Genomic DNA, 14508 nt, shown 5'->3' on the forward strand with positions numbered 1-14508 from the left:
AACGAGGCCATTGTGTAGAATCCCAAGATCGAGATCCAAGTGGCTGCTGTGGGGATCTGCTCTGCTCTGCTGGACCTACGCCCGTAAAGGGTAGGTAGATCGGGCTTACGGGCTGGGGGATATTGTAACCAGCAAACCGTCCCGGATGTCAAGACGTGGTCGGAAGCAGGGGCCTGGGAGGTTTAGAGATTTTATCGGCCCTTTCTTACGGATGCGCTCGGCAGAGGAGAGGCAGGAGGTGGGCGATGCTGGGCAGAGGGCAGACAGGATGGAGGATGGGGTTGTGGTGTTCAGGTTTTGCTATCGGAGTTGGTGACGTTCATCACGTCGACATAATATAGGAGACAGAAGGTATACTGCCTGACCTAATGGTACTTCCAATTGTTTCTTCTTCTTTTCCTTTTTCTCTCCGAGTCCGCAACAAGGCGAGGGACGACCTACCTGTAATGCGCGCATGCGACTAACAGGCATCATATTCCTCATTATGTACCTAGAGAATTGACAGCTGCGGGACAGGAGCCGACAGCTCCATACTTCCATGGTTTCTTGTTGGATGCCCACCTCGGTAACTTGGAGGTACCTAGGGGAGGTACTTTACTGGGCAGTCTTCGCATCCCTTACCTTACGTATAGTAGGTACGTAAGTACCAGTACCTATAGTAATCTACCGATCTACAATTTTTCTGTGGGTGGATAGCCCACCTTGCACGTGATTAAACCCCACTGCCCATCGGGAGGAAAGTCCCCTGTTCCTGTTGAATGGATGCACTTGCTCAGTACCTAGTGACAGCAACACCGCACCCCTGTCATTAAGTGAAAAAAGCTGTACCTACCTAAGAGAGCAACTCGCTCTGCTTTTAGCTGCCCAGTCCATCTTCCTCGGCCTACCTACCTGATACAAAGGAAACAAAGCGAAAAAGAAACAAAAAGCCCCAGGACTCGGAAATTTGCACGGCGAGACCTCAGGGAGCGAAATAGATAAGCATCGCATTTGCTCAGGCCATGTTTGCGGTACCAGGTTGGGCCGTATCTGCGGACGGTCTCAAGGCGGAGGCCGCCGCAGCCCTCGACCGAGCGCCCTCTAAGGACGAGTCCAAGGCGCGCTCCAAAAAGCGCAAGCGGCCGTCGGCCGCCCCCGGGAACGTGACCGCGGCCAACGTCGCGGACCTCTGGGAGCGGGTCATCGAGGGGAGAGCCGAGAAGAAGACAAAGAAGGAAGGCGGCGGCGGCGCGTCGGAAGGCAGCCCAGCCGACGGTCCGCCGAGGAGGTTGACGCTGAAGGAGAAGAAGAAGCTGAAGAAGCTGAGGCAGGGAGACGCCGGCCCGGATGGCGACGGCGGCCAAAGCGAACCGGCCGGTGCTGGCTCGCCACAGGAACCACCTGGAGGGCCGGCGAGGAAGGCCAGGAAGAAGAAGACGTCGAAGGCGAGAATAGGAGCCGGCGACGAGAGCAAGCAACCCGAAGAGGTCGAAGGCGAAGCGGAGGCGGCGGCAGAACTAAGCAGCAGCCTTCCCCGTGCGGCGCCGAAGCCGACGCCGACGCTGACGCCGCTGCAGGCCGCGATGCGGGAGAAGCTGGTGTCGGCGCGGTTCCGCCAGCTCAACGAGACGCTGTACACGCGGCCGTCGGCCGAGGCGCTCCGCCTGTTCGCCGACTCGCCCGAGATGTTCGGCGAGTACCACGAGGGCTTCCGGCGCCAGGTCGACGTGTGGCCCGAGAACCCGGTCGACGGGTACATCCGGGACGTGCGGCAGCGCGCGCGCCAGAAGCCGCCGCCGTCGCGGCACGCCTCCACCCCGGCTGACCCCGCCCCCCTGCCGCGCACCGCCGGCGTCTGCACCGTCGCCGACCTCGGCTGCGGCGACGCGAAGCTGGCCGCCGCGCTGTGGCCCGAGCGCGCGCGTCTGCGGCTCGAGGTGCTCAGCTTTGACCTGCAAGGGACCGCCGCCGCCGCCGCCGCCGCCGCCGCCTCCTCGGCCGCGGTCCCGGTCGTCACGCGCGCCGACATCGCCGCGCTGCCCCTCGCCGACGGCGCCGTCGACGTCGCCGTCTTCTGCCTCGCGCTCATGGGCACCAACTGGCCCGACTTCGTCGACGAGGCGTACCGCGTGCTGCGCTGGAAGGGCGAGCTCTGGGTCGCCGAGATCAAGAGCCGCTTCGGGCCCGCCGCCCGCGCCCAGGGGAGGAAGAAGAACAGCGGCGCCCCCGTCGGCCACAGCGTCGGCGGCCGCCGGAAGGTGCTGCAGCCGCCGCCAGGGCCGAAGAAGGGCAAGGCGTGGAACGCGGCTGACGCCGACGCCGACGCCGACGAGGCCCGGCTGGCCGTCGAGGTTGACGGCGCCGACGACCGGCGCGAGGAGACCGACGTCTCGGCCTTCGTAGAGGCGCTGCGGCGGAGGGGCTTCGTCCTCCAGGGGGAGCCCGACCTGCGGAACAAGATGTTCGTCAAGATGCGCTTCCTCAAGGCGGCGTCGCCGGCCGTCGGCAAGGGGGCGAGCGGCGCGAAGGCGCAGAAGGGCAGGGATGCGATCAAGTTCATCGAAGCGGAGGATGACCGGCAGCAGGGCACCGTGGATGAAAGCACCATCTTGAAGCCCTGCGTTTACAAGCTACGCTAGGCGCGAGCCGCTACTTTTGTTTTAAACAAATACTTGTCTCTAGTTCGTCGACCCCTTAACACCAAACTCGTTTAGTCACCCACACGCGTCGGCAGAGTCTTTCCTCACCGTCACTGTATCTCCGTTCAAAGATACATAAAAAATCTAACTGAGACGACTTCGATTAATTAGATCCCCAAGTATTGTATTTGCTTGAATCGGGGCAGGGTTGGGGGGGGGGGGGATCGCGTGACTGTCATGCTCGCGACCCTTTTCAAGTGCCCTCCGGGCCGCGCCACATAAAAACTCCCACCAATGTATCGAGTAGTAACAACATTTTGGTGTCCGAACCCGTCATTCGTTACGCCATGCTGATTTCCCCACTGGATCGCGTTTCTTACGGGTAGCAGGTCCAGTTCTACTAGTTATTGAAAAGAAGCGAGGCGGCGAATTCGACGTTGCCGCCGGTAGCCTCTAGCGCGTTGATTGCTGCTTGCCGGTCCCATCCTAGAGATACCAAGGTGTTGATGTCGCTTTCCGGAAAAGTTCTCCGGGGTTGCCCTTGGGGTTGTGGCTGGGCCGGAGGGGGGGCCGGAGGCGCAGCAGGCCGCGATACCACAGGTACAGAATGCGCCGAGGAGCTGGAGGGGCCGGCCGACGACGACGACGAAGCCTGAGGCGCAGTGACAGCTCCGGATCGAGCGCCGATAGTGGTGCCGCCTGGCCCTTGAACGGTTGGCTCCTGATTAACCGCCTCCTCCGTCTCCTTGGGGATGTCGGACTCTCCCAGGAAATCTACTTCCTCTCCCTGGATGATGAGTTTGTTTCGCGCAAGGTCGATGACGGCCAGATGGCCCTTGAGAATATCCAGGCCGATCAGCAGGTCGACCGACTTACCCTCCATAACGGTGAATGCGGCGGCAAGGTGCTTGGAGCCGAGCTGTAGCATGGTATAGTGGACACGGCCGATAATGTTGGCAGTCCCCACTCCGCGGGCCACACCAGCAAAGCGCCTATCGACAAGACGCATGATATTACATGCCTCGGCGCAAGACGGCGACATGATTGTGGCCTGAGCACCCGAGTCGACTAGGGCCTTCACCTTCACCCCGTTGACCTTGACATCCACGTAGAGCAGATGCACGCGACCGAAGGCTATACGGCTGGTTAGTAGCAGAGTCTTTGGGGAATCCCGACGTGCTGGTTGCGGTATAGCTCACATTCGGGGTTGTACTCCATAGCATTCTGGAGGTTCTCCATCACGCCCTGTTGACGAATCATGTCCTCGATCTTGGCCTGGGATTCGGGATTGAACTCGTCATTGTTGAGGGCCTCGATCTCGCGCATGCGTGCTCTGCGGGCCTCCTCCTGCTGGTCGGCACTCTGTCGGAATATCTGGGCGAAACGCTGGGGATTCTCGAGGGCAGCAGCCAGGTGGGGGTTCGCGCGTTCCAGCTCGCTCCGCAGCCGGGCATCGCCCAGGACCTGCAACCGGATCAGCTCCGGGTCTTGCGAAAGGGCACCCTGTCTCCTCTGCGGCTCCCGGTGGGCGGGCGCAACGCCAGTATTTCCCCGCATGTCCCGAATGTGCAATGCCAGCATGTCTCCCTCGCAGATGTTGAGCTCCAGTAATGTCTTGGAGTTTTCGGTGATGAGGCGGCCGTTGTGGTAGATATTCTGGGACGGCCCGGGTATCCCCTCGGCTTCGATGGAGCTCCGCAGGTCGGCAAAGGTCATATCGGGAGGGACATCGAGGTTTATCAGCTGAAGCTCTTGGGCTTCAACATCTGGGTTGTTCACATTCACAGTGATGTGCCTGGGGAAAGCATTAGCCAAGGTGCAGCGCAGGTCAGGTTACGCGGGTCCCCACGCGAGAGGGGGCTTGCGAGCTTACATTTTGATCCGGAGGCAGCTTGGGGTGGTTGACAGGCAGGCCAAAGCTGTCGCGATATGTCCCTCCTCGAGCGGTAATGAGAGCAAGGAGAGGACAAAGGGGGGGAGGAAATTGGCTCGGACAGATCGGGGGTGTCTTGCGAACCTCCAGAGAGGCAGAGGCAGAGAGCGTGCAAATCGGCGATCAAAGAATCTCGGCAGAAACGATGGTGCAAGGAAGTAACGAGCAGCGAATAGCGGGACTTGACGAGGTCTTGTCTGCTTTTGCGATGTAACACGGGCACATGCAGACAAGCAGTGGGTATGTGATCCGGACTAGTAGTATGGTAGTATGGCTGGTATGGCAGTGCAGCGCAGGCGGGCACTGAGAGTCTTGGGTATTTGCGTGTGGATTTGCAGAGATCTGTTTGGAGGGTGGTGGATGATGATGAATGGTGGTGGTGGTGGTAACGGCGATGGTGGTGGTGGTGGTTGTTGGTGTGCAAGGAATCGAAAAGGGAGGGCGGTGCTTGGCCCAGGCGGGCTAAGTTGAGCAGCCGGGTACCTCAGGCATTAGGTCCTGCAGCGCCCCTCCAGTGGGCCGGCCGTTAGACAGGTACCTCTCAGCAGGCTGCCTGGGGGGCAGCTCGAGGTAGACACTAGCTGCGGGCACCACCAGCACCCCGCTGTAGGGGATGGCTGGATACCTAACCCCGCCACACCCGGCCTGCGAAGCACAAGTACCCGCCTATCTACAGGCACCCCGACCGGCACGCACACAGCCTGGTCGTCAGGCGCCAGAGCAACGACATCATCGCTTTCCCCTTCCAACTTCCCGCACCGGACCTGCCATCGAGCCTCCACTTTAATTAGAGTACCCTTCCCGTTCGATCCCCCTCCCCCCCTTTCTCTCTCGGCCAGCCCCTCTCAGCCCCCCGGCTACCGCAGACGAGACGAGACAGCCGCTGCTCATTCGTCGCCGGCCCTGATTAGCGCACCCCACCTGAGCGAGATCTCTCTTATCTCCTCATCTCATCCCTCAGCTTCCCTCATCTTGGTCCCATAGGGCTGGTCACCCTCGCCTCTCCTCTCCTCGCGTTCCGATGCCGATGGAAGATAACCCCGTACTTCGGATGGCGACGTGACCGAGTAGCGTGGGACCCAGAGTCTTGCTTTCTTTTTTGTCCCCTCCCTGCTCCCCCCGACGACCGAGATAGAATTTGGTAGACGGGAGGACGAGGTGGCCTGAGAGCCCCCGGGCGTGTCTCCTTACGTCTCGCGCCATGTCTGGTTTGAAGCTTGCCAATCTCTTCTCACTCCCTCCTCGTCGCATCGGGTTAGGTACACGTACCTTTTCGGCCGTGTGCCTCCGCATTGCATTGCAACCACCTATTACTGTACATGAGCCTTCGTAGCACTTACCGGTATCTTAGAAAGAATCCCCCTTCCTGCTGACTCGGACGATCGAAGCTGATGGAAGAGCCGATATATTGCTCAGACGTGCAAAATTTTTCAGCGCTCTGGTCGCCAGCCTGTTATCGACGTCCTTCCACCTCTTTCCCTCCCCCCACAGGCAACCCCATCGCCTCTCGTATTCCTGCCGGCCGTCGGGGGGTTTTCTCCAATGGCTACGAGTTGCTCCCCGTTCCAGAGACCTCGGTGACACGATTGCCAGCTCCCGACCCAGGGAATCTATCAGAGTCTGGTCCCCCATTGCCTACACTTCTCGGCCCCCATTAGCCAATGCCTATCTGTTACCCAAGTTACGCGCATTGGCTGACGAGCACTGTCGCGCCCGGGGAACTGGGGTTTCCCCCGTCGAACAGCAATACCGTCAATCTATCTTGCGAAAAAAAATGGACCATTCTCGAGAAGAACAAGCCCACCCTCTCTCTTCTCCTTTGCCCGCCCAGCTTCTCGCCTCAGGACGAATGCCGTCGCAGACAATCGACGAGAGAAACGGGATGCTGTAGCCAGAAATCTCGAATGAGCCATGCCGGCATTCGGTGACCTTACTTTAAAGTAGCTCCCGGAACGGACCCGGGAAGGATGAGAGATAAAAATAGAGTGGGATGTCGTACATATGCTTGGAGAACCCGTCGAGGACGATCGGCGTTCTTGATGTGATATATCCATCTGAATATCGTTGGCCATCGTGCCAAGACATTATCGATTATTCGAGTGGCCCTCCCGCTACTAATGCCTTGCGATATCTCGTAATTTCCCTGTCTTAATTCGGCCTAGTTTAGCTATCCTCATCGTTAATCTTTTCTGACAATCAATGCTCAGTTCTGGCTTTTACATACAGACGCGAGGTTGAGGTATTGCGGATACCATCATAACTATCCTAAGTATAATGCATCCCTAGTTATTCTCCTATTAGATGACACAGTTACAAGGGGTTGGCCACTTTATATACCTAGAAAATATTCCTGTGGTTCTGTCCTCGTATTTCACGTACCCAAATATTACCTACCATATACGCTCCTACCTACCTTAGGTACCTATATAAGCCTTCCATGGTAAAGATAAAGTTATGGCGATACTTCACCCCGTACCTCCCTCCCTACCTTCTAGGTACCTAAGGTCTATAGAACTTCTCACATCATTTAATGGTAGTAAAACCTCTAACCAACAGCGTACCCAAGTACTTTTGGTGTTTGCAATGTACCGTGCCCTTACCCAGGCTGAAACCCCAGATCGTCACGCACACACCACAAAGCTATATATATAAAATATAAATAACCCCAGAATAACAATTCCTTTTCTTTTCAGACATAGCCCACTTCCTAGAAATTCATCCGGACTCCCTCCCCCACACCTCAATTCTTTCATCCCGAAACGTTGTGCCCAGCTCTTCCAGCCGTAACACCAAACCAAATCACACCTCCCACCTCCTCATGCGGAGCATTCCGTTGTTCTCATCTCCTGCAACCTCTGCAGGAACAGAAATTCATCCTGCCTCTGGGCAGAGAAACAGGCCTAACATACCCATGTCATCTTGGCGTCTTCGATCCGGGGGGTCCTTGTTGTCAACCGCCAAGAATGGGAGTATATGACAGTGGGCAGGTCGGAGACTAGATGTGAGTTGTCCCAACTGCATCCATAATACAATCAGCTAATTCCCCAAGCATATCGCCGTCGTCATTTCTCCTCCTATTTGCCTAGTAAGGCCCTAGCAGATCCTTTAATCAGTACGGGTATCCAGAGCCCACCTTAACCAGGCTTGGGGACTTGGAAGGGATCCCTGGGCTACTCACTATTACGCTATGGCACTCCCCATCCATATTATACTGTCCCGGCTATGGCTTATGGGATGGAGCCAGCTATTCCCCAAGATTCTCAAGGGATCGACCCTCGTCTGTTGACCCGCCGGTTCCTTGGCGGTCTTTATATCTAGTTACCGACACTGTTGGCACGATTCGAGACGAAGATGGTGTCCATACGGTCGCTCACGGCCGACCAACAGGAGCGCTTCGGCCTCGACGACGAAGGGGGAGACACACAGCCGGCCTCAAATGGCCTGCTTTCCAAAGCAGAATACCTTACTATCGTGCTAAGGAGCCAAACCAACAACGGACGGGGCAGTCTTATCGAACTAATATCAGTTCGCCTAAACTACTCTTCTCGGTATTAGTCTATAACGAAGCACTTGTTCCCCAAGAACAAGCGCTTGTCTACGCACAAGCTTATCTCCGTAATGACATACGACAGTTTGTTACGAAGCTCGGCAACTCATATGCTGAATCGTCTACGCGATAACTTAGGGTACATACGACTCGCATTCTGGGATCTACCGCCCGTCTCAGTGCTGCCCCCTCAATTCGACCTTAGGCATCTCAATGAGGATATCCTTTAGATGCCCTCAAGATTCATTCCGGCCTTACCGGACATACCCTCAAATTTGTGAGTGTTCTTAACTCCAAACAGAGTCTTTGACAACGGGTTTCTTGGGTGAGGCTGCTGTTCGTGCTATGCAGTAACTAATACTTAGAGGTGCTGCCAGAGCCTCACCCATAACCCACACAGCCTCCTTATTTTGACCTTAGGGAGCTGTAATATGAACCTACGCAGGACCCGTTCACCGCGCCTCCCGTCGATGCTCCCCCCAAACGCACCTCTCCCGAACGATAGGACATTTCCCCTAAAACATCCAACGGCCCTGTCACCTCCTTTCGCGTTTATCCTGTCCCACGCCCTTAACGTCGTATTAGCCCCAAGGACGGAGAACGGGCTCCCAAACCGCTTTCTGATTATGATTAATAGCCCTTAGACTCAGCAGTAAGCTTCTATCCCTCCCCTATCCTTATCCGTCCCCCCCGACTCGTGCGTTACGTGCGTTACCTCGTGCTAACTGCTGCCGTCGTTCTGAGTAGATCGTCATTTCATTTACCCTTGTCGGCATCCAAGTAGCATCGTTAATAGGGTCTCTATAGTCCGAACGTCGCGTTGAATTGGTTGAAACATTTAACGATCCCAAATCCAGTATCGAGGTTTCAAGGCGACGGCAGGACTATTTAAACATCTCAGTCCTAACGGCTTCCGGTCCCCAATTCAAATACCTACATGAGCGTTTACGACGGAACCGCCGTCCTAGACTTAGCGTGGCCGGACGATAGAATAAACAGCGACTTAGACGATAGTCCGCGGTACCGTTATCACCAGATCGCCGGTAAGGCCGCCGCCCTCCAAGGCTGGCGGGGTTAGGGTTAAGCCCTCGCTTATCCCGGGCGACGGTACGCCGCGGTAGTTAGAACACCGACTCGTGTTGCATAATGGCCAGATCTATGGGAATAAGTCTACTTCCGCCGCTTCGCAACAACAATGCAAATCCTTTTGCTCGACGGGCTCTTGTATTCCCTTGGGGACGAGCCCCTGTGCGCGAAGTCGCATTGTCGCGCAGTTACGCCGAGGCGATTACCCGACGCGCATCGCTGCCGGACGGCGGGACTACCTCCGTCACTAGCTATACCTGCAAGCAGAAGATAAGAAAAAGGACGATCGCGCCCCGAACTTAGCCCTATAACATACACAGGAGAAGACTGGGCCAGAGTGTACTTCCTGCAGATTCACCCGGACTGGCAGTTGCCTGAGGCATTTATCTCGGACATGGATACCAAATTCACATCTCAACTCTGGCAAGCTCTCTGCTAAGCAGCAAGAATCGAAGTACGACTAACGTCAGCCTACCGCTCCTCAGCAAATGGTCAAGCCGAAATAACCGTAAAGGCCATCGAAATGGCATTACGCTCATGCCCTGGCTCCTCCTTAAACCAAGCGCGATGGCCGGAGCTTCTCCCATATTTAGTCGCCATCTGTCACGTAGAGGTTGCACTTTACTTGGCACCTCTTCGTTGCTTACCTCAGCAACAGGAGCTCCTATATATAGGCTCCTATTACTTCCATTCCTTCAGTTAGTTCTTAGACAGAACAAGACCTTTTCTCCTGCCTTCGTTGCTCGTGAGATAGCTCCTCGCGCGTGCTCTCGCACCACACGTAGCTCCCGAGATCTACGTGACACCATCTTAAACTCATCAAAGCACGAAACGACGGACGCATGCCACATGGCCCTCCTGGGGCAGCAAGACGGGACGACATGCGGATTCTGGAGCGGCATACTTCCCCATTGCATTTTAGAACGACTGATCGAGTTGACCTTACGAATTCGGGATGAAGGGAGTCTGGATCCAGCCGAGACTCCATAATTATATCGCCATTATACGATGATTCTACGGTGTTAGAGTTCTATTGAACAAGCAGGCCCCCCTGGATATCCTTAGGGGGGTAATATCAAATTGTTTCAAACTGGTTAGGCGTTTATTTTATATAAGTGGAAAGGAGAGACTTGGTCGATCCTCGGTATCCGTTTCTCCCATGTTATCACTCTACCTGGGGAGGATGGAACGAACATAAGAAAAGACAGCAAAATTGGAGGCGAACTACGCCGATCGGGTCTCCAAAGCTAAAGTCAATCGCGCGCATTAACTCTAGGGTCTGGTGCAAGCTCGGCATCCTCACCCTAGACGTTATGCCTACCCCTACGCTTTACTACGTTAAACGGGCCTTTGACCCCGTAGCTGCCGTAACAGAACAAGCTCTTCGGCTTACTCTCTAAACGTTAGGGAGCACGCCTTGATGAACGATAACGAGCCCGCACCCATGAGCGTGAAAGAAGTTCAAGCGCTCATCCACGGCACGCACAACGGCAGCGCCTCCTGGTTAGCTTCGCTTACCACACAAAACCGTCGCGAGCCGGTCCTCCGCGACTGCATGCCACTATTGCGATACCTCCTCTCCTTGTCGGCGGCATTTGCATTCGCTCTTTCTAACGCTATCGATACTGCAACGGCGCCCCGGGCTGCCGACAGACTACCGAATAGGTTTATTATCATGACAGAGTCGCCGTAGACGCCACAGTAAGCGCATATCTGGCCCCCTCTGCCCTAGATCCCACCTAGAGCGAAATATGGCGCGTGTGCAAATTAAACCTCAGTCCCTCTCGTCCGCCAAGTTCGGTGGAATAACCAGTAAGGTGTTGCTATTATAATCATGCTCCAAAACAGTCGGAAATGCTCATTGCGTGGCCCAAAAATGGCCCTGACTCAGAATCTATCACACAGCTGAGCTAGGGAGCTGCGCTGTGGTGTGAGAGCGCGCGCGAGGAGCAATCGAGCAAACGAGCGAGAGCGAAGTGGGAGGCAAAAGGCCTTGCTCTTCTACAGAACTAACTAAAGGAATGGAGGCAATAGGAGCGTGTATATAGGAGCTCCAGTTGCTGAGGTGCGAGAAAGGAGCAACCTCTACGTAACAGAATCACGTCGAAATTGTCTCGGAATTCCCGCTCAACCATGCGCTTGATCATCCTCGAGGCAGATTACGCGACTTGAACGAAGCGGACGATCGGTACCGGGAGGCTCTCTGTCCTTACCCTGGCCAGCGAGCCCTAACGGGACACGACTTAGGTACCTAGCCGCTGGGGGACCCGGCATCGACCGACCTTTGAAACGTCCTAGGCGGAAGACTTGTATCGAACAGCCCTACGGCACAGGCCCAGCGGGCTCTCGACTGGCTCTTGGGAGACCGAGCGCCCTGGGCAGAAACCATATAAACGATGGTTCTCAGGCATCCTAGCGTGCCCGTGAACTGCTCCTTTAGCGGAATCGAGGGCACCCCTATGCTGGCAGTTGCTCAGCCTTGCCAACTCGTGGCAACCAGGTTACCCCTATCAGCTGCTGTGGCGGCTATGCCTAATGAATGCGGGCTGGCGGCCTGGAGAATGGGATGGAGGATGATGTGTCGTGGAGCCATAGGCGACACTATTTCACATGGCAGCGTCGGTGCCCACACTTTCCTGCCAATACCCAGACAGTGATAGGGGGGCATGGATATTCGTTCTTTGATGTATGCTAGGGCTACGGCGCGTGTGTATTTAGACCGTTGTTGTATTGCCCTCCTAGAGAGCACGCGTATTACCCATCTGCCGCAGGAAAATGTAGATGCCTACATCTTTGATATATATGATTATTATAGGGAGTGTTGGCAGACCAGCCTTTATTTTTTTTTGTATAACCTGGGGCTGCTCGAGGAGTGAAAGGAGACTTGGGGAAGAGGAAAGGCGAATCGTTAGACCAATAGATGTACAACTCGAATCTCGTCACCACTCGCTCCTTTTCCCCCTTCCCTTCCTTCGGCGTAGCCGTTGTCTCCAAAGCGACGCTCACAGGCTCTGCTAGTACCTGGCCGAAGCCGTTGCCCGGATCCACCAGCTGGTATAAGTAGGGCAACTGTATCGCATCAGACATACCTACCCCCTTACACGCATCAGAAACTACCTTGATTTGGCTGAGATCATCTCTATGGGTGATGTAAGTAGTGGCGGGGAGGATCCGGAACTAGGGCGTGAGGACGCACAGAGCGGGATACGCATACGTAATAGGTATTATTTGCCTCCCCCCTTCCCATGCCCTGTCGAGGCGCCCACCGGCTGGGCCCGCCCGCGAACCCAAGATCGTGATGGTAGTCTACAATAGGGAGGGCCAACCTAGCGACGGTCGACGGGCGGGACGGCGCGCGCGATACTCTAGAACGCGGACTGGTCGCGAGAGGAAGTCTGCCATGCTGGTGCGTCGGTCGGATCTCGCCCTCGCCGGTATGCAACCTCGCACCACTCCTCCTCTTCGACAACTCCTGCCCGGGCGAGCGGCCCCCGTTCGGGATTACCCTCAAGGAAGCTTCCGACGCTAGCGCGTCTAGACCCGGTGATATCTATGCGGGACAAGAAGTTAAGAATATGGCGGGAAAGGAAAAAAAGGGTCAACTTTCGGCGAGCGAAGGCTCGTACCGCCGCTCCGGGAAGCTAGCTGCCTGAAACCCAGGCGAGGCCTGCCTACACTGATCAACCCTCCAGCGGACCAATCAGGCGGCGGGCAGCCTGCCTGAGGGATGCAGTCGTCCGCCGCGTTGAATCGGCGGCGCGAAGCCGAAACCCGTAAACGCGGAGTAACTATTAGTAGGTAATAGGTACGACGCCCTTGCCTCCCCTCTCCCTATTCCCTCCTCTCCCTCGTCTTCCCACGCTCCACGAGAGCGGGCCAAGATCCGGTCCTGCTCGCTCGTCGGGATCTGCTGTCCCCCGTTACGCGCAATGCTTTGGGAGTGCGAGATGCCGGGCTAGAGTCGGAGAGTCGGAGGCTTGCATGTGTAGCCAACTAGCTCAGAGACAGCTGGGCTGGATCCGTGACCATGATCCACCTGATAATAGCCTCTCCCATCTCCAGGACTCCACGCATCGGTTCGCGGCTGTTTCCCGGGCTGCTTCCTTTGCTTGGACGAGCATTCTTTATCCTGTGGGTCCCGCCGACGTCCTGGGCCGATGCTTGGCAGATGCTTATGCACATCCCTTCTAGCACTCGCCTCTGTCAAACCCATCCCCTCGATGACATTTGTGCATCCCTCCCTAGGTCTCAGCTAGGCACATATCGCCCGCTACGAGAGTCGCCCTCTTTAGCTCGATAGGCATGACGATTGCTGCCTACTAGATCGGTTGGCATTGTCACTTTGAAATAGTAGTTAATATAATCGGGGTGAAAACGATTCATGACAGAATTAAAGGGCCGGAAAGCACTGGCTGATGCCCAGATTTGACAACGTTCTCACCATATTTGCCCTGATACACATACACGACAGTGAGCTGACCATCCCCGTAATAATGCCACAAAGTCAAACGCGATGGGTTATTGAGGGTGCCAGTATGGTAGATACGAGAAACTCGGAAAACTAGAATTCAGAAGGCGAGTTTAGATTTGATTATCGACTTCTTATTTGGAGAGATAAATTGAATACAATATATTAGACGGAGAACTTCATCCGAGCGGATTTCTGGGAGGGAGCACTCGCTACGTACCTACCCAAGGCAGACAAGCAATAGCACCTGTAGGTACATGTGACTCTTAAGGGCAGATCGAAAGGGGTCGAGAGCACGTGAGGCTGCAGGATCGCGTCTCGATATCAGAAAATCTGGTGTGGCTCGCCGGCGATCGAGATGTGTCGGCCTGTAAGTCTGAAAGAAAGGGACTTGGATATGGAGAAGCCCAATATATAACCGGAAAGCGGGCTTCGAGCTACAGGGACCTAAGGAGGGCTTGAGGGGGTGTAGAAATGGACAGGAATGTTTGATGCCTCATGGAATATGCGCACAAGCCGAAAACTGTCCGTGTAGGTATAATGCATGCGCCGGATAGCCGTCTTATAACGCGTTAATATGTTTTTCCTCAGGTCGGGATGAGTAAACCTGTTTTGGGGTAGGATCGGTAACAGAATATCAGAGGCCAAGACATAAAAGTCGTCGCGGTCTATTCTGGCTTTTGGTTTAGAAGAGCCGCCCCCCTCGCCCCCTTTTACCATCACCACTTTCGTCTACAGTAGATTAGTGGTCTCGTTGAGGTCCTCCATTTTCCGTAACCACCCGACATCGTATACGGGCGTGCCTCCTCTAAGTTTGGCAACTCCGGTGCTAAGAAGAATGTTTCGAGGCCTACTT

At 55.6% G+C, this 14508-nt stretch overlaps 2 protein-coding genes across 2 annotated transcripts; both read left to right on the top strand.

The window, feature by feature from the left end:
• The first annotated feature begins 770 nt into the window (after positions 1 to 770).
• On the top strand, positions 771 to 2980 carry GGS23DRAFT_41395 (uncharacterized protein). Its single transcript, XM_051513702.1, has one exon. The coding sequence runs from the start codon at positions 1002 to 1004 to the stop codon at positions 2616 to 2618; it is 1617 nt and encodes a 538-aa protein (XP_051377349.1). The 5' UTR covers positions 771 to 1001; the 3' UTR covers positions 2619 to 2980.
• Positions 2981 to 9578: 6598 nt separating this feature from the next.
• GGS23DRAFT_41509 (uncharacterized protein) lies at positions 9579 to 10410 on the top strand. The gene has a single exon (XM_051513711.1). The coding sequence runs from the start codon at positions 9722 to 9724 to the stop codon at positions 10172 to 10174; it is 453 nt and encodes a 150-aa protein (XP_051377350.1). The 5' UTR covers positions 9579 to 9721; the 3' UTR covers positions 10175 to 10410.
• The last annotated feature ends 4098 nt before the right edge of the window (positions 10411 to 14508 follow it).

Source organism: Durotheca rogersii (genome assembly GCF_024521655.1).
Source record: "Durotheca rogersii strain YMJ 92031201 chromosome Unknown GGS23scaffold_1, whole genome shotgun sequence".
NCBI lineage: Eukaryota > Fungi > Ascomycota > Sordariomycetes > Xylariales > Xylariaceae > Durotheca > Durotheca rogersii.

Bases quoted from the DNA above. Each gene is read 5' to 3' on its own strand.
- GGS23DRAFT_41395 (XM_051513702.1), top strand. From the start codon at position 1,002: ATGTTTGCGGTACCAGGTTGGGCCGTATCTGCGGACGGTCTCAAGGCG.
- GGS23DRAFT_41509 (XM_051513711.1), top strand. From the start codon at position 9,722: ATGCCCTGGCTCCTCCTTAAACCAAGCGCGATGGCCGGAGCTTCTCCC.